Source organism: Manihot esculenta, chromosome 13, assembly GCF_001659605.2.
Source record: "Manihot esculenta cultivar AM560-2 chromosome 13, M.esculenta_v8, whole genome shotgun sequence".
NCBI classification, from domain to species: Eukaryota; Viridiplantae; Streptophyta; class Magnoliopsida; order Malpighiales; family Euphorbiaceae; genus Manihot; species Manihot esculenta.
In genome coordinates this window covers 14,677,595-14,701,386 of record NC_035173.2, presented here as the reverse complement: position 1 = coordinate 14,701,386, position 23,792 = coordinate 14,677,595, and the positions used below count along the sequence as shown (strand labels likewise).

General features: G+C 38.4%; 2 protein-coding genes across 4 annotated transcripts in view; both read left to right on the top strand.

Moving 5' to 3' along the window:
- The first annotated feature begins 1,351 nt into the window (after positions 1-1,351).
- LOC110629961 (protein trichome berefringence-like 7) overlaps positions 1,352-23,792 on the top strand; it is a 34,591-nt gene continuing 12,150 nt past the window's right edge. The window contains exons 1-2 of one of the 3 annotated variants that reach the window (XM_021777199.2): positions 1,352-2,828; positions 4,112-4,270. In XM_021777199.2, the coding sequence (XP_021632891.1) occupies positions 2,020-2,828; positions 4,112-4,270 (968 nt within the window). In that variant the 5' untranslated portion in view covers positions 1,352-2,019. The remainder of the gene's footprint in view (positions 2,829-4,111; positions 4,271-23,792) is intronic. The other 2 variants (XM_021777197.2, XM_021777196.2) reach the window with 2 other exon arrangements.
- On the top strand, positions 16,874-20,955 carry LOC110629960. Its single transcript, XM_043949181.1, has 5 exons — positions 16,874-17,309; positions 17,538-19,231; positions 19,308-19,441; positions 19,530-19,605; positions 19,683-20,955. The coding sequence occupies exons 2-5, from the start codon at positions 17,560-17,562 to the stop codon at positions 20,723-20,725; spliced, it is 2,925 nt and encodes a 974-aa protein (XP_043805116.1). The 5' UTR covers positions 16,874-17,309; positions 17,538-17,559; the 3' UTR covers positions 20,726-20,955.

Below are 23,792 nucleotides of genomic sequence, written 5' to 3'. Positions count from 1 at the left end.
ATATTATAATTTCTTAAACCAAATATATAGAAATGAAGTAATAATATGATTCTAGAGATTTAGGAGTGAAAGATGATAAATTTAGAGATTTTGAGTTGAATTATATTAATTTTTAAAGTTTTGGATTAAATTACAAAATAGCTAAAAGTTTTAGATTTTTTTATCATTAGTATTTATTTACATGACATATAAATAAAAAAAATAATACACATCATTTTGCCACGTCAGTAAGACAAACTCTCTCCGATTCAAGTTTTAAACTTGATATAATTATGCAATAAAATTTACAATTTTGTATAATTTTATCAATTTTAATAGTTTTGAATTAAATTATAAAATAGTAAAAAATTTTAAATTTTTTATACAAATACCCGTAAATTAAAATATATTTTTTAGAGTTTCATTTGACTAATAAAACACATAATCTTTTAATTTAAATTTTATATTAAAAATAAGTTTATTTTATGTTTATTATGTATAATATTAAATATATTAGGTTGAATAAATATTTATTATAAAAAATTCTTATTATATAAAATATCACATATAATATATATTATATTAGAGTAAGTTCATTGAATATTTATATTTAACATTATAAATTATTTCATATTCTTAATATATGAAAAGTTGTAATTCATATAGATAAAACTAAATAAAATAAAATATTATATATTTTAATTTATAACAATTTTATATATTTTAAGTGTTTATTAATTTTAATATGTACATATGAAATAAAAAGTAAATAATGAGACTAATAAAACATAATATTATTGAAATAAAAATATGTATTTTAAGAACTATTTTATTAGTCAAACGAAATTTTAAGAATTATATTGTAATTTATTATTAAATTTTTTAAATTTAATTTTAATAATTTTTATTATAATTATGATAAATTAAAAATTTTTAATTTTATTATTCAAAGTTTAATGTTTTGGATATACATTTGAATGTAAATATTTAGCTTTTTTTTGTATTTAATAAGTCTTAGAAATAATAATTCACATGTTATGATAAATGAATTGAATTTTTTTATCAAAATTAATTGAATTTAATGGTTAAAAGTGAAAGAAATGTAAAAGAATGCATTTTATTGTAGAATATTATAAAATTAATATATAAAAATGAAAATTTAACTTTTGCATTATTTTTTCCGAATACACCTTCAATAATTGGGCCATTGCATGCCTGAGGAAAACAGTTAGAATAAAATGAACTGATTTGAAATTTGATAAATATAAAGAAATAGAGATATACCGGCTAGTTTTTCTTTCAATCTTTTTTAAGAGATATATTGGCTTTTTTAATTTTAATTTTTAATATTATTTTAAAGAAATGGAAAGCAAAACAGGAACTCTGCAAATAAGTGAGATTTTGCAAAAATTAGCCTATTCCCATGTCGTATCACTCTGTTTTCTTTTGATGACATATGTTATGCTTTATCCTTCTCTCTGTTTCTCAACCACCTCCGATCTCGTCCGCTGCAGATTTAGTCTTTTCCTCCATTTTCTCTTCATCTATCTATCTCTTAATGAGCTAAGGGAGGCTTCTCACTCTGCATCAACCAGTAAGCTAGTAATTGTAGCCGTTTTTTTTGGGAATTATTAGATTTTGTATCTGGGTCTATTTTCTTGAGATTTTGAGGATAGTCATTTGGTGTCTCCTTTATTTCTCCAATGGGTTGTCAATGTTGTCGAAAAGTAGTCTTCAGCTTTGAATTTTTGAGTGCTCGGATTGAGTTGGTGTTTCCGCCTCCTTGCGCTTTTGAGTTGCATTAATGATGATTTTTTTGTGCTTTGCAACGGTTGTGATTCTTTGGGATTGATGTTGGTTTCAGTTTGAACTGATTTGGATATGATAATGGCTGGGGTTGTTCTTGGATTGATCTATGCTGGATTCGGGTTTCTTCATAATGTAAAGTTGTATCATTGCGGATGTTTGCATTGGTGCTCATTTTAGTTGGCTAGTGCTTTTGTTGCATATTGAATCTTGGCAGGATGGTTGATTGAGATAATGCCTACTTTTAATAGGAGCAAATCATTCAACCAGAAGGCTTTGGGTGTTGGAAGTCCAAGATTTTTGAGTTTTGGAAGCCCAAGAATAAATCGACCAAGCACAGTACCGCACTGGTTCAGGTTGCTTGTTGTGATCGGATCCTTGCTTTCATTTTTCATAGCCATTGGAGGTGGTTTTATTTATGGGCTCCCAAGTTTCAGTCAAGCCTTTCAGGGTTATGGGATATTTAAATCCAATGATTCAATAGGAGATTGCAATGTTTTTGATGGAAATTGGGTTGTGGATGATAGTTATCCTTTATATAATGCTTCTGAATGCCCTTTTGTGGAACAAGGTTTCAATTGCTTGGGAAATGGGCGGAAGGATGAAGATTATCTTAAATGGAGGTGGAAATCTAAGAAATGTGATATTCCAAGGTTCAATGTATATGATATATTGATTATGTTTCAAAATAAAAGGGTTGTGTTTGTTGGTGATTCCATGAGTAGGTCACAGTGGGAATCATTAATATGTTTGCTCATGACAGGTGTAGAAGATAAGAAGAGTGTTTATGAGGTCAACAGCAATAAGATAACAAAACGGATTAGATTTTTAGGTGTTCGGTTCCACTCCTTTAATTTCACAATTGAGTTCTTTCGATCAGTATTCTTGGTGCAACATGTTTGGATGCCTATACATGCACCAAAGCGGGTTAGGTCAACACTTAGATTGGACAAGATGGATGATATTAGTAGCAAGTGGGTTAATTCAGATGTTCTCATATTCAACACAGGACAATGGTGGGTGCCAGGGAAGCTTTTTGAAACGTAAGTTTTCCTATTTCAATTTCCAAGTGCATTTTTCTATACTGTTCCCAGCCATTGCATTCATCTTCCTTTCCCCCTCCCTTTATTCTCTCTTTCTCTATCATTTGGTGTAGAAATTCCCATCTAATGCACTAAATTTTCAAGAATATTACTGAAATGATAAATAAGTAGAGCATGCAATATCCTTAATGATCTTTATTTGAAGTAAAATTATGTTGTACTTGGACAAATGCTTCAACTAATAACTTTCATGTTAAAATTTTGCTAATCTCATTTTTTAACTCAATGCAATTTTTTACCATCACAAAAGGGCTGATTCATTAAATGGCCATTACTATTATGTAAAACCGAACAACCATTCCAATGTTGATTCTAACAAGGGCATTACTTGATGCTACATAGTGTAGTGTAGCAGCAACTGCTGATGCTGTTGTCTACTGTTTCGTGAATCTTTGATCTTGTCAAGACAATATCTTTTATCGCTAGTACTATTCAGTGAGCAAAGTTGCTTGCATTTAAATGTGCCCATAGGTATTGCAGCAATTAGCAGTTTCTTTGTTTAAGGACAAGCCTCGTAAAAGTGATGCATGTCGTAATGGCAGTATTGTTGTTATGTTGGTAATATTCCCTCAGGCTAGATTTGATTAGAGGTAAAATGCTTGAAATTAAAGAAAAAGGTCTCTTGTGCAACTGTTATCTTTCAATTTATTAGCATGGAACTATATTTCCCAGAAAGTTTAAAATGGAATCCGTGTTGGAAAGGTCTTGCCACTTGTACCATGTCAAGAAATTATCTGCTAATGCTAACCTATATCATAGACCTGTAAAGGATTCATGAAAAAAGGAAATACATATTTTTGAAAGGAGACTATCTGAACCTGGATATAGCTTCATGCAAATTAAACGCACTATTGTTTTTCCAGGAAAGGTGGGATACACTAGACAGGGATGTAATTGTGACAAAAAGCTTAAGTTACACATTGTTTTGTTTCTTTGTGAAATTGCTAAATATTCTATGCCATAAAGTTCTCAAGTGCTGCAGTCTTAATCATATTAGCAGACTGCATTACTATATCATCCTTGCAATGATAGTAAGGCATATTCAATCAATTTTCATGGTCCTGTCTTGGCCTGAATACTTTCCCACCTTGTAGTTAAACACATAATATAAAAAAAATAAGTCCTGTTACAGATTGGCAATCTGCAGTTTTCTTCATCTTTTTGTCATCTCACAGGTATGATCTGTGCTCTATTTTTATATGTTTATATTATATTATGGACAGGGGCTGCTATTTCCAGGTTGGGAATGCACTGAAGCTTGGAATGTCGATTCCTGCAGCCTTCAAAATAGCACTCAACACCTGGGCATTATGGGTACAAAACACTGTTGACACAAATAGAACACGTGTCTTCTTCAGGACTTTTGAGCCATCCCATTGGAGGTACTTTTCTAATATTGGCACCCACTTTAGTAATTGCTATAGAACTGCTCTACGTGTGAGTATAAGCTTTTCCCTTGAAGACTATTCTCCTGTTCTTATTGAAGATTGTATTATTATAAAGCTATAGTTTTGTTCTTTTACCAATAGCTACAATCGTTACTTTCTACCACAGGTAGGGTGCATGATTGATTGAACCACATTGTCTTGATAAATAGAACTGAATCCCTTAAAATCTAAACTAATCCGATTGCATTGGACAACTGAACCAAGCTGTAACGACCCGGAAATCGGACCGCTACCGGCGCTAGGATTCAGATCGATTTAAGGTCGCCGGAACCCGTAGCAAGCCTACTATATATCCTGTGTACCTGATAAAATCCCATACATGATCATACATTATAACAAAAACTTAAACATTTCCATGAAACCGAGCTCAACCTGTGCATGTATCATACTGAAAACATAAAACCCATACTAGAGCCCTCATCAAATGCTCTAGTATGGTTAACATCACATGCCTCAAGCTTGATTCAAACATAAAACATATTTAAAACTTTTACATAAATATCATGTTAACAGGGATTATAAGGTAAAGAAAACTAGGGCCAAGCACAATACTAATCCATTAAACATTACATGTCCACAACTATTCTATTACATCAGCTACATCAGCCACTAAGCTGACTCCCCGTGCTATCTCTGATCCTGCAAACCTGGGGTTAGGGGAAAGGAATAAGCTACTAGAGCCTAGTGAGCAGAATCACAAAAACAGTTTAATAAACATATGCTCATATGAAATGCATCATAGCACAAACAAATCACAACAAGATGGACTTGTCACCAGTAACCCTCTACATATTCCAAACAGTGCCCGGCCCTCGACGGAGCTTCTCAGGACTTCCTCTTAAACATAACATAACATATCCATAAATGCCAGGGGCATAGAATGGGCAGCCCTTGTATTTCTCTTACATAGTGTCAGGGCGCGTAGAATGGGCAGCCCTGGTCTTCTGTATCCGTCATAACATAATCTGCTCGAGGGCTAGTGGGTCATCCAATATCCATCCACAACAACAGTAAATTATGCAATGCATCATATTCGTGAATTCTAATGCAACAACCTATTACGTAACATGGCATTCGTGATGCATGAACGTGCTCAAAAAGTTTAATTACTTTAAAACAAGAGATTAGTTCAGTTCTACTCACCTCTGGCTGACGCTTAACTAAAACTATAGCAGCTGACTCACTGCTGGCCTCTACGGTCTCCCAGGTCCGATCCTACACAGATGGATTCCCATGAGGGACCAAACATAGCTAATACATGACTCTAAACAACTCCCAAAAAACCCCCTAAAACATACCAAAACATGCATAGGAAACAAGCAAAGGAAGGCTGGGCAGGGGACTTTCGGCGGCAGGTTCGGCGGCCGAAGGTCACCACAGATCCGAAAGTTAGACACTTTCGGGGGTAGGTTCGGCGGCCGAAGGTCTCCACAAATCTGAAAGTCACTAACCTTCGAGGGCAGGTTCAAAGGCCTAACCCCTTCACAGATCTGAAAGTCCATCCTTTCGGGGGCAGGTTAGGCGGCCAAAGGCTGCCTCCACAGGCAGGTTCGGCGGCCGAACCTTACTTCGGCGGCCGAACTTGGGTTCTCCAAAATGGCAGAACCCGATTCTGCCTTATGCGCTCAGCCACCAAAACTCTCCAAAACCTCACATCCAACCCCTCAAAACATGCATACACACTTATCAAGCATAAAGGCATAAAACTAGCCTAAACCCCAAAGAAACAACAATAAAAACTCATAAGAGCAAACATTCATCAAAACTCAACTCAAACCCTAAAACTTTAGATTTAAACATAACATGCATTTATAGCCCTTTACCCCTTCTTAAAACTCATTTAAAACATAAGGAAAGCAAGGATTTAGGCTTACCTCTTGGAGATCTAGGAGTGACAGCAACTCTAACGTGGAGATGAGTCCAAACGGCCTCCGAAGGTCTCCAAGGTTTCAAAACTCATATTTAAGCTCAAATCTTCAAAAACAAGAGAAAACTCGTGAATATTTTGAAGAAAGAACAACAAATCAACAATGGAAGGGCAAGAACTCACCTTTGCCCGAAAATGGAGAGAGAAACTCTCCCATTTTCGAACTGGAGGCCTCTTATAGATGACTGGCCAGACCACCTTCGGGGGTCGAAAGGAGAGCTCCCGCAGCTGCACCTTGTTCGGCGGCCAAACTTGAGGTTCGGCGGTCGAACTTGGATTTTCCCCTCCAAAGCATTTTTCTTCAAAACTCTTTTCTTTCTTTCTTAAAACCTTAAAAATTTTCAAATTCATTTTATAAAAAAACTTATTTTACCCTTCTAAGGGGATTCCAGCTTTGGAAATTCTGGATTCCAACGGGGATTCCATTGGAAGGTTGGAATTCCGATGCCGGAGCTTAGCCGGGTATTAAATTCTCCCCCCTTTAAGAACATTCGTCCCCGAATGTCCAACATAGCAAACATAACATCAAGAAAACACATAAAACTTAAAACACTTACCTTAAAAGAGATAGGGGTATTGCTGGAGCATGGACTCCCAGGTCTCCCAGGTGCACTCTTCCATATTGTGGTGATTCCAAAGAACTTTCACCATCACGATTTCCTTGTTCCTCAACTTTCTGATTTGCGTGTCTATGATTCGCACTGGCTGCTCAACGTAGGTGAGATCTCCTAGGATCTCTACATCAGGTTCATTAAGAACCTTGCCCGGATCTGACACGAACTTTCGTAACATGAAAACATGGTAAACCGGATGGATTCTCTCCATAAAAGCAGGTACATCTAACTTATAAGATACATTTCCAATCTTTTGCAAGATTTCGAAGGGTCCGATGTATCTTGGAGCTAGTTTACCCTTTTTCCCAAAACGAATCTGTTGACTTGTTTACTAATCCTAGCTGATTCTAGGGATTTGATTTGATCTGATTAGGATCCTTAATTATCTCTGGAATTATTATTTGATTATTTGCTTCCTGTTTAGATATGATTCTTTGTGTATAAATAGTCATGTAGACCAATTATAAAGATTAAGAGTGAAATACAAGAATACTCAAAATTTTCTCCAAAATTCTTCATGGCACAGTTTATAAACCTTTACCATGGCAGAAGGTAAAAGGGTGTCGATGACAGAAAGTAAAAGGGTGTCGATAGCAGAAGGTAAAAGAGTCTCGATTCCTAACTCTGATTACTCATTCTTCAGTGCCACATCTGACTTTGTAAAGTCAGGTAATGCTTCATCTCTTCATAATATTCCATGGATTATCGATTCTGGTGCGAATAGACACATGACAGGTTCTTCTAAAGGCTTTCTCAATTATTTTCCTTCCCTAACCAAAGATAGTGTCAAAATTGCTGATGGCTCTTTTACTCCCATATCCGGAACAGGTTCTGTTATTTGCACATCCAATATTAAATTATCATCTGTCCTCCATGTTCCCCACTTTCCTGTCAACCTTTTATCTGTTAGTGCTATCACCAATGTCCTTAATTGTAAAATTGAATTCTTTCCTGATCATTGTGTTATTCAGGATCTTCACACAGGAAAGAGGATTGGCAATGGTAGGCTGCATGATGGCTTATATATGTTGGAGGGTGATCCAGGTTCTTCGATATCTCAAGCTTGTTTTGGAGAAAATAAGGATGTCAATCAGGAAATAATACAGTGGCACAGACGGTTAGGGCATCCATCATTTTTTGCCTTAGAAAAACTTTATCCTAATTTATTTGCTAGAACTCTGTTTGATTCTCTATTTTGTGATGCTTGTGAGTATGCTAAACACACTATAACATCCTATCCTTTGAGTCATAATAAAAGTCAAATTCCTTTTGCGACTATTCATTCTGATGTTTGGGGGCCTACTCAAACTGTCTCTTTGTCTGGTAATCGATGGTTTGTCACCTTTATTGATTGTTGCACTCGAATGACTTGGGTCTATTTGATTAAAGCTAAAAGTGATGTCTTTTCTTGTTTTCAATCCTTTCATAAGATGGTTTGTACTCAATTTGATACTAAGGTGAAAATTTTGAGAACTGACAATGGAAGAGAATACATAGATAGTAGCTTTTCTGTTTATTTGGAGAGTAATGAGATAATACACCAGACTAGTTGTCCTTATACTAGTGCTCAAAATGGCATTGCTGAGAGGCAAAATAGGCATTTATTGGAGGTAACTCGATCTCTTATGTTCACCATGAATCTACCCAAAGCATATTGGGGAGATGCAATTCTTGCATCTGCTTATCTTATCAATAGAATGCCTCTCAAGACCCTTGACTTTATGAGTCATTTGGCGGTTCTACAAGGAAGAATTTATACGTTATTCCACTAAAAGTGTTTGGGTGTGTTTGCTTTGTCCATACTAGGACGGCAGGAAATCTGGATCCCAAGGCCCTTAAATGTGTGTTTGTTGGGTATTCTCCAACATAGAAGGGATACAAGTGTTATCATCCTCCCTCTAGGAAATACTTAGTATGGATGTTACTTTTCGAGAAACTGAACCCTACTTTAGTACCATCCACTCATCTCTTTAGGGGGAGAATAATGAGCAAGAAGAGGTGATCCCGAATTCTGTGATTCTGAATGATATGGTTCAACTAGAAAGTTCGAGTTCTAGTAGACAGGGGGAGATGTCCAATCAGGGAGAGAGAACCGGTCGTTTGGACAAGCCAGATTTGAGAAGGTATTCGAGGAGAGACAAGGCAGAAGAAGCCATTATGCAGTCTACTCAGAGTCAAGAATCTTCTCCTGGTGAGTTACCCAGTCATGAATTTTCTTCTGGTGAGTTACCCACAACTCTTTCTTCTGGTGAGTTACCCACAACTCTTTTTTCCGGTGAGTTATCCACAACTCTTGAATGTTTCAATGACTTAGATAAACCTATTGCACAAAGAAAAGGGGTCAGATCTTGCACTAAACACCCTATTTCTAACTTTGTTTCTTATGAATCTTTATCTCCTTCCTATAGAGCCTTTGCCTTGTCTATTTCCTCTGTGTCTATTCCACAGGATTGGAAGAAAGCTCTTGCAGATCCTAAATGGAAGAAAGCAATGATTGAAGAGATGAAAGCATTGGCTAAAAATGAGACTTGGGAGCTTGTCACTCTCCCACCTGAGAAGAAACTCGTTGGCTGTAAATTGGTGTTCACAGCGAAATACAAAGCTGATGGCACAATTGAACGGTTTAAGGCTAGATTGGTTGCTAAAGGATTCACCTAAACCTATGGAGTGGATTACCAAGAGACATTTGCCCCAATTGCAAAAATGAACTCAATCAGAGTTTTGTTATCTTGCGCAGCCAACTTGGACTGGGACTTGCAACAGTTTGATGTGAAGAATGCTTTCCTCCATGGAGATTTAGAGGAAGAAGTGTTCATGGAAATTCCTCCTGGGTTCGCTGATGAGAAGACACAAGGAAAGGTATACAGGTTAAAAAAGGCTTTGTATGGGCTAAAACAATCTCCCAGAGCTTGGTTTGACAGGTTTAGTAGAGTCATGATGTCCTTTGGTTACCAACAAAGCAATGTTGATCACACTCTGTTTATCAAACATCATAAGGGTAAGATCACCCTTCTTATTGTGTATGTTGATGATATAGTGGTGACAGGTGATGACAAAGAGGAAATGGCTCAACTAAAGAGGTTGTTGGCCCAGAAATTTGAAATCAAAGATCTGGGAAAACTGCAATATTTTCTAGGTATCGAGGTGGCTAGATCAGAAAAAGGAATTTTCATCTTCCAAAGAAAGTACATTCTAGATCTTTTAGAAGAAACTGGTATGATGGGGTGTAAACCAGCAGAATCTCCCATTGAAAGTAATCACAAGCTGAAAGCAGGAACTGGTGAGTCCGTGGATATTGGAAGATATCAGAGATTGGTAGGAAGGTTAATTTATCTCTCACACACTCGACCGGATATAGCCTAATGATAGCAATCAACAACAATTAAAAGTATACAAGAGATACAGTCATGGCTTGAGGAAGTTACAAGACTGACTTAGTCTTGGTCAATAAGCTGCTGCTATTTTTTCTCGGATTTTTAGGAATCTTTTTATTTCAGTTGTGATTTTTTTTTTATTTTGTTAGTGGGAGTATATTTTTCATTATTTTTAGGAGATTATTGTTAAACTTGTTGTATTTAAACAAACAGCTCATATTGAATAAGGAGATCAGGAAATTAATCAAAAGTTTTGAGTACTTAAAACTCAAGGATTTCAGATTCTCCTTAAGTCTGTAAACATAGGCAGAAGAAAAAACACCCCTTCTTCTCCTTCATCTTCTAAACCTGACCCTTTGTTCCAAAGACCCATAACCAGATCCTACGCTAGGGACCGTATCATTTTGGTATCAGAGCTTGGTTAGCTTGGGCTGAATACTGCTATAATACCAGCTACCATTCTTCTTTGAAGGCTACCCCATTTGAAGTTGTTTATGGCAGGCCGCCCCCGCGTTTGCTTTCTTATTCTCCTGGAAGTTCCAGTTTGGATGACTTAGACGTTGCTCTACAGTCTCGTGATGATCTGCTTTCTTCTTTGCGCACTAACTTGTTAGGTGCCCAGCAGAAAATGAAGTTATTCTATGACGCTGGCATCGTGATGTTCAGTACAAGGAAGGAGACAAGGTTTTGCTTAAACTGCAGCCTTATCGTCAAAAATCACTTGCTGCTAGACGTCATCAGAAGCTTCTTCCCAAATATTCTGGTCCGTATACTGTTCTCCAGCGCATCGGTCCGGTGGCATACAAATTAGACCTTCCTTCCGATACTCAAGTGCATCCAGTCTTTCATGTTTCGAAGCTCAAACCATTCCATACCAGTATTCCTGGTAACTTTGCTACTTCAGTTCCAGCCACTGTGCTTGAGGACAAGCACGTAAAAATGGGGGGGAGTAATGATAGCAACCAACAACAATTAAAAGTATACAAGAGATACAGTCATGGCTTGAGGAAGTTACAAGACTGACTTAGTCTTGGTCAATAAGCTGCTGCTATTTTTTCTCGGATTTTTAGGAATCTTTTTATTTCAGTTGTGATTTTTTTTTATTTTGTTAGTGGGAGTATATTTTTCATTATTTTTAGGAGATTATTGTTAAACTTGCTGTATTTAAACAAACAGCTCATATTGAATAAGGAGATCAGGAAATTAATCAAAAGTTTTGAGTACTTAAAACTCAAGGATTTCAGATTCTCCTTAAGTCTGTAAACATAGGCAGAAGAAAAAACACCCCTTCTTCTCGTTCATCTTCTAAACCTGACCCTTTGTTCCAAAGACCCATAACCAGATCCTACGCTAGGGACCGTATCACCTATGCTGTTAGCTTAGTCAGCCAATTCATGCATGACCCTCGCGAGACTCATATGCAAGCTGTACTTCGCATCTTGAGATACCTAAAGTCTGCTCCAGGGAAAGGGCTACTTTACTCCAAATATGGTCACCTCCGAATTGAAACTTTTACAGATGCAGATTGGGCAGGATCTCTCGATGACAGGAGATCCACCTCTGGCTACTGCACAGTTGTGGAGGGAACCTTGTCACTTGGAGGAGCAAAAAACAAAGTGTTGTTGCTCGGTCAAGTGCGGAAGCAGAATACAGAGCAATGGCCTAAGGAGTGTGTGAACTCTTATGGTTGTAGAAGTTATTGGAAGAGTTGAGATTGTCCGAGAGAGACAAGATAACCTTGTATTGTGACAATAAAGTTGCTATAAGTATAGCACAAAATCCAGTCTAACATGACCAAACGAAGCACATTGAAATTGATCGGCACTTCATTAAAGAAAAATTAACAGACGGTGTCTTGAGCCTAGTTCATGTGACTTCTACGGGGCAATTTGCGGATGTGTTTACTAAAGGGCTTAACAACAAGATCTACCATAATCTGATTTGCCAGTTGGGTATGTGTGACATCTTTGCACCAACTTGAGGGGGAGTGTTGACTTATTTACTAATCCTAGCTGATTCTAGGGATTTGATTTGATCTGATTAGGATCCTTAATTATCTCTGTAATTATTATTTGATTATTTGCTTCCTGTTTAGATATGATTCTTTGTGTATAAATAGTCATGTAGACCAATTATAAAGATTAAGAGTGAAATACAAGAATACTCAAAATTTTCTCCAAAATTCTTCACACCCTTTTCTTAGGAGACACCTTGAGCAACACCATATCTCCCTCCTGGAACACAACATGCTTCCTGCGGACGTCTGCATAACTCTTCTGTCTACTCACAGCTGTTTTGATTCTTTCTCTGATAATAGGCACTACCCTGCTGGTGATCTCAACTAATTCTGGCCCTGCCAAGGCCCTTTCTCCTACTTCTTCCCAGCAGACGGGTGACCTGCACTTCCTCCCATATAGAGCTTTATAAGGAGCCATCCTAATGCTAGCATGGTAACTGTTATTGTAGGCAAACTCTACCAACGGTAGATGTTGCTTCCAAGAACCGCCAAAATCTAGCACACACATTCTCAACATATCTTCTATCGTTTGGATGGTCCTCTCTGACTGTCCGTTAGTCTATGGATGAAAGGCAGTGCTAAAGTCCAACCTCGTGCCCATAGCATTCTGCAGACTCCGCCAAAACCTGGAGGTAAACTGGGGTCCTCTATCTGACACTATTAATACTGGAGCCCTATGCAGCCTGACGATCTCTTCTACATATATCTGTGCCAATTTTTCCACAGAGTAACCACGCCTGACAGGAATGAAGTGAGCAGATTTGGTCAGTCTGTCCACTATTATCCATATAGAGTCTAATCTGTTAGACGTTGCTGGTAACCCCACCACGAAATCCATCGCCACATTTTCCCATTTCCACTCTGGAATCCGTAGTGGGTTGAGCATCCCAGCTGGCTTCTGATGTTCCAGCTTCACCCTCTGACATATTTCACAAGCAGACACAAACTGCGCCACTTCCCTCTTCATAGTTGGCCACCAGTAAACTCTCTTCAGATCTTGATATATTTTGGTGGCCCCAGGGTGAACACTATACCTAGCATTATGAGCCTCTCTCATAATGTCTCCCTTCAAACTCACGTCATCTAGTACACATAATCTATTTCCGTAACGGAGGATCCCTTTGTTGTTAAATCTAAACTCATCATTCTTGCCTGCCTGAACAGTTCTCGCTATCTTTACCAACTCAGGGTCTTCATGCTGTTTCTGTGCCACCTGCTCCAGAAACACGGGTGACATTATCATCTGAGCCACTAGTGCACCTGTACCAGACAACTCTAACTGTAAACCCTCATTAATGAGCTTGTAAAATTCTCTCACCACCGGTCTTCTCTCTACTGAGATATGGGATAGACTGCCAAGTGATTTCCGGCTGAGAGCATCTGCTACTACATTTGCCTTACCCGGATGATACTGGATCTTGCAATCATAATCACTAAGCAGTTCTACCCACCTTCTCTGCCTCAGGTTCAACTCTTTCTGACTCAAGATGTATTATAAACTCTTATTATCTGTAAAGATCTCACATTTTACCCCATACAGGTAATGCCTCCACATCTTGAGTGTAAAGATCACAGGTGCCATCTTTAGATCGTGTGTAGGATAATTCAACTTGTGCTTCTTTAGCTGTCTAGAAGCATAAACAATTACCCTCTCATTTTGCATTAGCACACAACCTAGTCCCACTCGGGATGCATCACAACACACTGTGAAATTCTCATTACTCGTAGGCAGAGCTAACACCGGTATTGACGTTAGTCTTTTCTTCAGCTCTTTGAAACTCTCTTCACACTGTTCCGACCAAACGAACCTCTGATTCTTTTTGGTCAATCTGGTCATAGGAGTAGCAATTTTTGAGAAATCCTGGACAAATCTCCTGTAGTAACCTGCCAAACCAAAAAAGCTTTTAATCTCTGTCACTGTAGTGGGTCTGGACCAGTTAGCTACAGCTTCTACTTTCTTGGGGTCCACCTCAATTCCCTTTTCTGACGCCACATGCCCCAAGAAAGAGATACTCCTCAACCAGAACTCACATTTAGAGAACTTGGCATACAAGCCGTGTTCCCTCAAGGTTTGCAACACAATCCTCAGATGATGGGCATGCTCCTCTGCGTTTCTGGAATACACCAAGATATTGTCAATAAAAACAATAACAAAGTGATCCAGAAACTGACTAAAAACTCTGTTCATGAGATCCATGAATGTTGTAGGGGCATTGGTTAACCCGAACGGCATCACTAGGAACTCATAATGCTCATATCTGGTCCTGAAGGCTGTCTTGGGTACGTCTTCCTCTCTGACCCTCAGCTGATGATACCCGGATCTCAAATCTATCTTCGAAAAACAACCGGCTCCTGCTAGCTGGTCAAACAGATCATCGATCCTGGGTAACAGATACTTATTCTTGGTAGTGACTTTGTTCAACTGTCTATAGTCGATACAAAACCTTAGGGATCCATCCTTCTTTTTCACAAACAAAACTGGGGCACCCCATGGTGAGGTACTAGGTCGGATGAAACCCTTATCTACCAACTCTTGCAACTATTCTTTCAATTCTTTTAACTCTGCAGGTGCCATCCTATAGGGAGGAATAGAGATGGGTTTGGTTCCTGGCATTACTTCAATTTCAAACTCTATCTTCCAAGCAGGTGGTAAACCTGGTAGCTCGTTCGGGAAAACATCAAGAAACTCTCTGCCTACCGGCACTGAAGCTGGTTCCCTAACCTGACTGTTAAGCTCTTTGACATGAGTAAGAAACCCCTGACAACCCCTCCTAAGCAACCTATGAGCCTGTAGGGCCGATATCAAACCTCTAGATATCCCTATCTTGTCTCCTCTGAGGACAATCTCTGACCCATCTTGTTCTCTGAACCTATCTACCTTGTCTCTGCAGTCCAAGGCAGCACCATGAGTAGAGAGCCAATCTATCCCTAGAATGACATCAAAATCGGTCAAATCTAGAACCACAAGGTCAGCTGGAAGGCATCTACCCTCAGCAAAAACTGGACTGAACCGGCAGACTGACTCTATCACAGATGGATCACACTTGGGCCTACTGACCCAAAGAGGACACTCTAGCCCAGAAGCTATCAAATCCAAACTCTCTATGGCTCTCGGAGAAACAAAAGAATGAGAGGCACCAGGGTCCATAAGAGCATACACATCAGAACACCCAATAGTGAGTTTACCTGACACCACCGTGTTTGACGTATTTGCCTCCTGCTGTGTCATGGTGCAGATTCGCGCCGAAGCTGAAGGACCTTCTCCTTGGGAACCTGCTGAAGAAGATGCTGTCCCTCTCCCTCTGCCTCTACCTCGCCCTCTGCCCTGAGATGTGGTCAAAGCTGCTGGCTGCGCCACCCTGCCAGAAGCTGTCTGCTGGGACTGTGCTATCCTAGCTGCACTGGGACACTCACGTGCCATGTGCCCCTCCTGTCCGCATCTGAAACATGCTGTAGTCCCAAACCGACAAACCCCTTTGTGCGGCTTACCGCACCTCATACATTCGGAGCTATCTGAACCAGAGCTTGAACCACCACCCATTCCCATACCATACTTCAACCGGTTCCAGAACTTGTTCTTCTTGGGCTTCTTAGTGGACCTGGTCCACTTTTTACCTTCTGTGGCGGCTGCACTCAGAGAGGAGAGATCAATATTCCCTGTTCCCGGGGTTTTGGAACCCGAGGACTGTGCCACCTATTGTTTAACTGTCCCCTATATGATGGCACTAGCCTCCATCTTCCGTGCTGCATCCACAATAGTGTGGAAACTCTCCCTCTCTGCTGCTAAGATTAGGGAGGAATACCTAGAGTAGAGTCTCATGGTATACCTCCTGGCCTTCTTCTGGTTAGTGTCATATGCCTGATCCGTAAACTGAAACAACTCCAGAAACTTGTCTGTATACTCATCCACGCTCATCTCTTCAGTTTGTCTCAACTGCTCAAATTCTATCACCTTCAACTCCCTCGAACTATTTGGAAAAACCCATCCTGCAAATTCATTAGCAAACTGTTCCCAAGATAGGCTGTTCAGTCTCGGGTCCACATAATTTTTGAACCACTCCTTTGCCTTCTTGCATTTAAGAGTGAATCCCATCATCTGAATGGCTCTGTTGTCACTAGCCCCAACTCATCAATTATCATTTTCACCGTCTTGAGGTACTCAAACGGATCATCACATGTTGTATATTTGGGAGCATCCAACTTCAGATAGTCCGTCATTTTCACCTTGCTCCCAGCTGATGGGTTAGGTTTGGATGATTGGGTTTCAGGAACCACTGGCTCTACTGGGGGAGAAGGAGGTGCAGCATTCCCTGGGTTAGGGTTTGCTGGATTGTGATAAAAAGGTGAGGGTGAAAACATCGGGTAGGGTGGATATAGAGGGTAGTAGGGAGGATAGGGCATGAATGAGGGATATGGGTTGTAGCTAGAGAAATCCAATGTGCCTCCCATCGGATACCCTGGTCCCTGTGGGTAGGGTTGGTACCATGGTTTCAAATAACGGCTGTTACGTAACGTAACGGCCGTTATTTACAGGTAAAGGAGGCTACCGTGGCCGTTACGGCCGTTATTTAACGGCAAAAAAAAATTGTTGCCGTAATGGCCGTTACGGCCGTTACGCAACGGTAACGGCCGTTATCGGCCGTTACCAGCCGTTATGTAACGGCCGTAACGGCCGTTACTTTACTTTATATCAGAATCTTGCATTATTGTCCAGCAACCAGCAGCTCCAGCAGCTTCAGGAATCTTGCAGAGTTTGTCCAGCAGCTCCAGCCTGTGCTTCACGTGAAAAATCTCTACCTTTTCTACTTCTTTTTATTCTCTTCCATCCAGCACTTCTGCACTTGAGTCTCTCCAGCAGGCAGCACTTCTTCTCCATTTCCTCCAGCCTCCAGTCCAGCAGGCAGCAACCAGCAAGCACTTCTTCTCCTCCATTTCCTCCAGCCTCCAGCAAGCAGCAGCAGCACTTCTCCTCCATTTCAATTCTTCTTCTTCCATAGTTTTTTTCTTCCATAATCCATACTTATTTCCAGCCTCCATTGAGGTAAGTTACTGTTTAAAATTTATGAATTTTATATTTATTTGATATATTTGTACTTATTATTAAGTTATATAATTTAATTTTTATTATACCTTTTAATTTCATGAACTTTACAAGTTATAGGCTTACAGCATACAATTTACTTTATTATAATATATTTTTTGTTTACACGTTAATTTGAATTTAATTTAAATTGCACATTAATTTGATAATATATTTTTTATTTTACAGTATATTATTTGATAATTTGAAAATGCCGAGAGGGGGATCTGATAAACCAAGTCAAGATATTGGATGGAATTTTGCCACTCCTACGGGAAAAAAAGGAGAAATGACCTGTAATTTTTGTGGTAAAAAAATAACTGGGGGGATAACTCGCTTGAAGCAGCATTTGGCAAATATACCGGGGCAAGTTGCTGGTTGTCAAAAAGTTTCTGCGCAAGTAAAAAAAGACATGGGAAATATGTTGAGGGGTTTTGAAGCTGCAAAAAGGGATAAAGCAAAGAGGGCAAGGGAGTTGGAAGATGAAATCATGAAGATGACAGAAGTTAAGGGTTCAGATTCAGACGAAGAAGATATCGAACTAGAAATTGCGAGACGCGAAAGCATGCGGCAGTTTGATGAAGATGCTTATAGAAGGAGAGCTTCTCATTATGAAAGTGGTGGGAGTAGCCATCAAGCTCCTCCTCGCTCGGGAATTAGTCGTTCAGCGACCGTTCGTGAAAGAGGTAGAGAAGCATCAAGATTTGTCGAGCAAACATCAACACCTGCTTCTAGATTAGCAGCAGCTGAAATTGAAATAGAAAAGAACAGAAGTCAGAAACAAACAAAGATTAAAACCAAATGGCTTAAGTCGCAGAAAGAAAAGTTGCTTAAAGCCTTTGGTAATTTTGTTATCCACAACAGATTACCTTTTAGTGTGGTTGAGTCACCATGGACAAAGCCATTACTCAGAACGGCCGCTGAAGTGGGACCTAATGTATCACCACCTTCAGCATATGAGATCTCTGAAGTATACTTGAAAAATGAATACAAAGAAATGAAGAAATATATTGCTTCATTTGAGGGCATGTGGAATGAAAGAGGAGTTACCATTATGTGTGATGGATGGAGCGGGCCAACCAGAATGAGTATAATTAATTTTCTAGTCTACTCTCCTCGTGGAACAGTGTTCCATAAATCCATAGATGCAAGTAATGTTGAACGAAAAGATGGAGAATATTACTTCAAGATCATGAAGGAGGTGGTTGAAGAAATTGGCCCAAGCAAAATTGTCCAAGTGGTGACTGATAATGAAGCTGCTATTAAATCTGGTGGCAAAAAGTTGATGGAGAAGTTTCCAAATTTGTATTGGACAGCATGCAGTGCACATTGCATTGATTTAATTTTAGAAGATTTTGGAAAGAGGAAGAATATAAAGACCGTCATTGAGCAAGGAAAAGTTATCACCCAATTTATTTACAATCATAATTGGGTGGTAAATTACATGAAGAAATTTACTGATGGTCGAGATATAATTCGCCCCGGGATTACTAGATTTGCAACTAATTTTATTGCATTGGAAAGTCTTCTTCGATGTAGAACGGGGTTAAGAAACATGTTTGAATCCGAGCAATGGGTAGGAAGTAAATATGGCCAGGCTACCAGTGGACCAGCTTATGAAGCTAAGAAAATTGTTCTTAGCTTGGATAGAGAGGGAAGAAATTTTTGGGAGAAAGCCGAGCAAATTATGAAAATTCAAGAGCCATTGCTTAAAGTGTTGAGATTAGTGGATGGTGACGAAAAACCAACAATGGGATTTATATATGAAGCAATGGAACGAGCAAAATTGGCCATTAAGCAAAATTCCAGAAGTTACATAGACTACTGGAAAATTATTGATGCTCGTTGGAATTTTCAATTACATCATGATTTGCATGCAGCTGGTAAGAAGCACATAAACTTAATACTTTAATAATTTCTATATCTTATAAATTTTAATAATTTTTTTATGATTTGCAGGATATTTTTTGAATCCTCAATATCAGTATGGTCCACACGATATTGGAAATGATAGTGAAATTATGGCAGGCCTTAAAAATGTTATTCAAAGGCTAGAGAGTGATTTGGTAAATCAAGCCAATGCATTGAACCAAGTAAGTATATAATATATAGCTAACTTGAATAATTTTAGTAAATACTTTTAGCAGTATAATAAAGCAAATAATTTTTTTATTGGTGTAGACACAACTTTATAAGCATAAAATGGAGAGTTTTGGGTCCGCCTTGGCACAAAAAGCCATTAAATTCACTGATCCAGGTAAAAATATAAGATTTACACATTATGTTATATTTTTAGTGTTCTAAAATATAAAATTATTATATGTTTTAATGCAGCTGAATGGTGGATACATTATGGTGAAAGTGCTCCTGAACTACAGAGAATTGCAGTAAGAGTGTTGAGTCAAACTACTTCTGCATCTAATTGTGAAAGAAATTGGAGCACTTTTTCACTTATACATACAAAGACGAGGAACAGATTACGGTATCAAAAATTGCATGCACTCGTCTTTGTTCACTACAATATGCGGCTGAAGTTGAGGAATTTGAGCAGAAAGAGTCAGCATGAGCTAGAAAAGAGTTATAATCCAATTAATTTGGATTACATTTTCGAGGAAGATGATCCACTAAATCCTTGGTTGGAGGAAAGGGAAAGTCCTGTACTTGATGGTGAAGAAAATCCTTGGCTAGAGGAGGATGAGCCCGCTCCATCACAATCACAACAAGTTAATGCTCCAACTCATGGACATAATATTGGAGGCAGTGGTGATGTTGAACCTGAAGATTCTTTTAAACTATCTAGTTCCAGTGATGATGATGATGGTGGTAGTGGTCAGGGTGGAAGAGGTGAAGGTCGTGGAGCTACTAGTTCATTACAATCACATGATGATCCCTCTTCATATCAGAGGCATAGTCCATCTCCATCTCCATCTCCAGCTCCAGCTCCAGCTCCAACTTTGCAACATACATATCACAGATCCCGTGGTTCTGGTGGTAGCAGTGATAAGGGAAAAGGTGTTGCACATGGAGAGTATTCTATGGATGCAGATAATTATGGATATGGGACTTATGGTGCAAGTGAATCTTCAATGGAAGCAACCTCTACTAGTGATTATGGATATAGAGGAAATTTTCAATGGGAATACTCAAATTCATATCCATATCAGTCTCCTCCATCGTATTCTGATTTACCTTTGTCAGAGCAATCATTCTCCCACACTCAAACCCAATCCAATCCTAGTGATCAATTTGGTATGGGTTCATTCTTCAGCTTTGATCCATCACAATACTATCAATATCATCAAGATCAAAGCTCTCAATCACAAAATGAAGGTAGTGGATCTACTCAAGAACCTGCTAGACGCTCATTCTGGTGGTAATTGAGGTAAGTTACTACATATAATGTTTAAAATTTATGTATTTTATGTTTATTCAATATATTTGTACTTGTTTATAAGTTGTATAACTTAATTTTCGTTATATCTTTCAATATATTTTAATTTCATGGACTTTACAAATTTTCTAAAAAAATTTGAGCCGCGACAGGCCGTTACCGTTACGTTATGACCGTTACAGGCCTGTTTCCGTTACCCGCGACCGCAATCGCGAACGGGGCCGCGACCGCGATTTGAAACCATGGTTGGTACTGAGGTGGGTGAGCAAAACCTGAGGCCTGAGCGCCTCCTTGGGATTTTCCATACCCTCTTCTGACATACTCACACCCAAACTTTCATCTCTTCTTTGATCATCTTCCACTGTTTCCCTCACATCCGCAGACATCCTACCCGGATCTATTCTCCTCCTGTTTACATCAAAAGACCTTCTAGGGTTCCTTCATGTTTCTCCTCTGCTAGTTCTACTTGACCGTGCTCTTGGCAGAGCAGGGGGAAGGGCGTCTATACCCTCATTCTCAGGTGGAGCTCCTGTCAATTGTGCAGATCGACGTGAGCCTCGCATTCTGTTTTCTGAAAAACAACATATAACACATAAACGTTAGCATCATATAGTTCATGCGGATACACATGAACCCACATCATATACATACACATCATTAATGCACATGCATACTATCATGGCATTACACATCATCATTCATTCATTAAGACAGGACTCTATATCCTATCCTAGTGGACATGATTTTTTCCTATTGTGTTTGCCCTTCTATATCATCTATGAGTCCGACACTCTAGGTCCGACCATATGAACCTAGGGCTCTGATACCACTCTGTAACGACCCGGAAATCGGACCGCTACCGGCGCTAGGATTCAGATCGACTTAAGGTTGCTGGAACCCGTAGCAAGCCTACTATACATCTTGTGTACCTGATAAAATCCCATACATGATCATACATTATAACAAAAACTTAAACATTTCCATGAAACCGAGCTCAACCTGTGTATGTATCATACTGAAAACATAAAACTCATACTAGAGCACTCATCAAATGCTCTAGTATGGTTAACATCACACGCCTCAAGCTTGGTTCAAACATAAAACATATTTAAAACTTTTACATAAATATCATGTTAACAGGGATTACAAGGTAAAGAAAACTATCATGAATATTTTGAAGAAAGAACAAAAAATCAACAATGGAAGGGCAAGAACTCACATTTGCCCGAAAATGGAGAGAGAAACTGTCCCATTTTCGGACTGGAGGCCTCTTATAGATGGCTGGCCAGACCACCTTCGGGGGCCGAAAGGAGAGCTCCCGCGGCTGCACCATGTTTGGCGCCCGAACCTGGATTTTCCCCTCCAAAGCATTTTTCTTCAAAACTTTTTTCTTTCTTTCTTAAAACCTTAAAAATTTTCAAATTCATTTTATAAAAAAACTTATTTTACCCTTCTAAGGGGATTCCAGTTTCGGAAATTCCGGATTCCAACGGGGATTTCATCGGAAGGTTGAAATTCCGACGCCAGAACTTAGCCGGGTATTACACAAACCATATTGGAATGTTTCGGCGGTTTGGTTTTAGGAAGGGAGAATCTGATAGTGAGAAGTGTTTGAATTTAGTTTCATATCCCTTTCTACAATTCTCTATAAGGGCATTAATCAGTTCGATTCTTAAACCAAAATCAGAAGTTTATATGAAAATAAAATTCCAGATTCAAAAAAAGTTTGGAAAGAATATATATGTATATATATGTTGCAATAGAATTTTAAACAGCAAGATCGAGACCTCTGCCTTCTTTCTTTCTTTGTTTCTTTCTTCCTTCCTCTTTTCTTTCTTTTGCCAATTTCTCATGCCAAAAAGCACCATCAGATTTAGGGGGGTGTTTGGTTTAATTGTTAGATGCTGATAGCTAATAGGCATTCAAATAGCTAAATCAAAGTATTTGATAAATTTTTTAGGCAGCTGATATGCTTCAAATTAGCTGCATTTGGAATAAGCTCAACAATTAGAGTTATTTCTTATTAGTAGATAGCTGTTTAGACTTTATTTTTTATTTTGACCATATTAACCTTAAAAATTTTATTAATTATAATTTTATAAATTAAAATTTTTATCAATAAATTTTTTAAAATTACAAGAGATAATAAATAAATTAAAAATACTATAAATGATAATTAAAATAGTTGTAATATTTCTTAAATTTATAATATTCTTTATTATATTATAAAAATTATATATATGTATGAAAAAAATATATTTAATTTATTAATTGTTATATATGTTGTATAGTAAATTAATAAATTAATATTTATTTTATTAATATAATGAATTGATATATATCCTTATTAGTTATGTTAACATGTTAGGCATAGTTTACCAAACGCCTAAGATAGTTAGAATCAGATATCATCTACAAGTTATAATCAGCTAATAGTTATATCCACGAGTTAAACCAAACAAGCCCTTAAGCAGCAAAATTGATAATCAAAATCAACCCTCAATACTCTTGTCTGCTGTCCGCTTCTGCTTATTCCCAAAATATGGGGTCCCTCCTAATCTCCTTCCTCAATTTTCTTCTCTAGTCTATCCATTTACCTTTTTCAGTCTTTACCTTTTTCAGTCTGGTCATGAACCCACTGCGATGCTTACCCAAGTCATAACTCTCCTGCCCATATCCTCTTTCAGTTCCATTGGATCTAAAACCTACAAATTGAGCTACCTGCCAGCAACTTAAAATTACATAGATGCTTTATTATTCTTATCAAATCGAGGGGAGAGACTGCCAGGAAGGAAGATTATTGAAAATTATAGTTTCTGGTGGACTATGTTTGCATGGCTAACAATGGATGGAGTAACAGAGAGTTGGAGACTGGAGAGAGTTGAGAGTGGAGAATGAAAAAAGGAAGACTGGAATGGGGGAAGAGAAACGTGGTTTGACTGCAGAAAGAGCAAAGATGAGAGACCACTCAAAATAGCGATAGCGTTAAAAAACCATTGTGTTTTATAGTTTGGTTTGTTTCCGTTTTCCATCTTCTATTTCTATGGAACTGA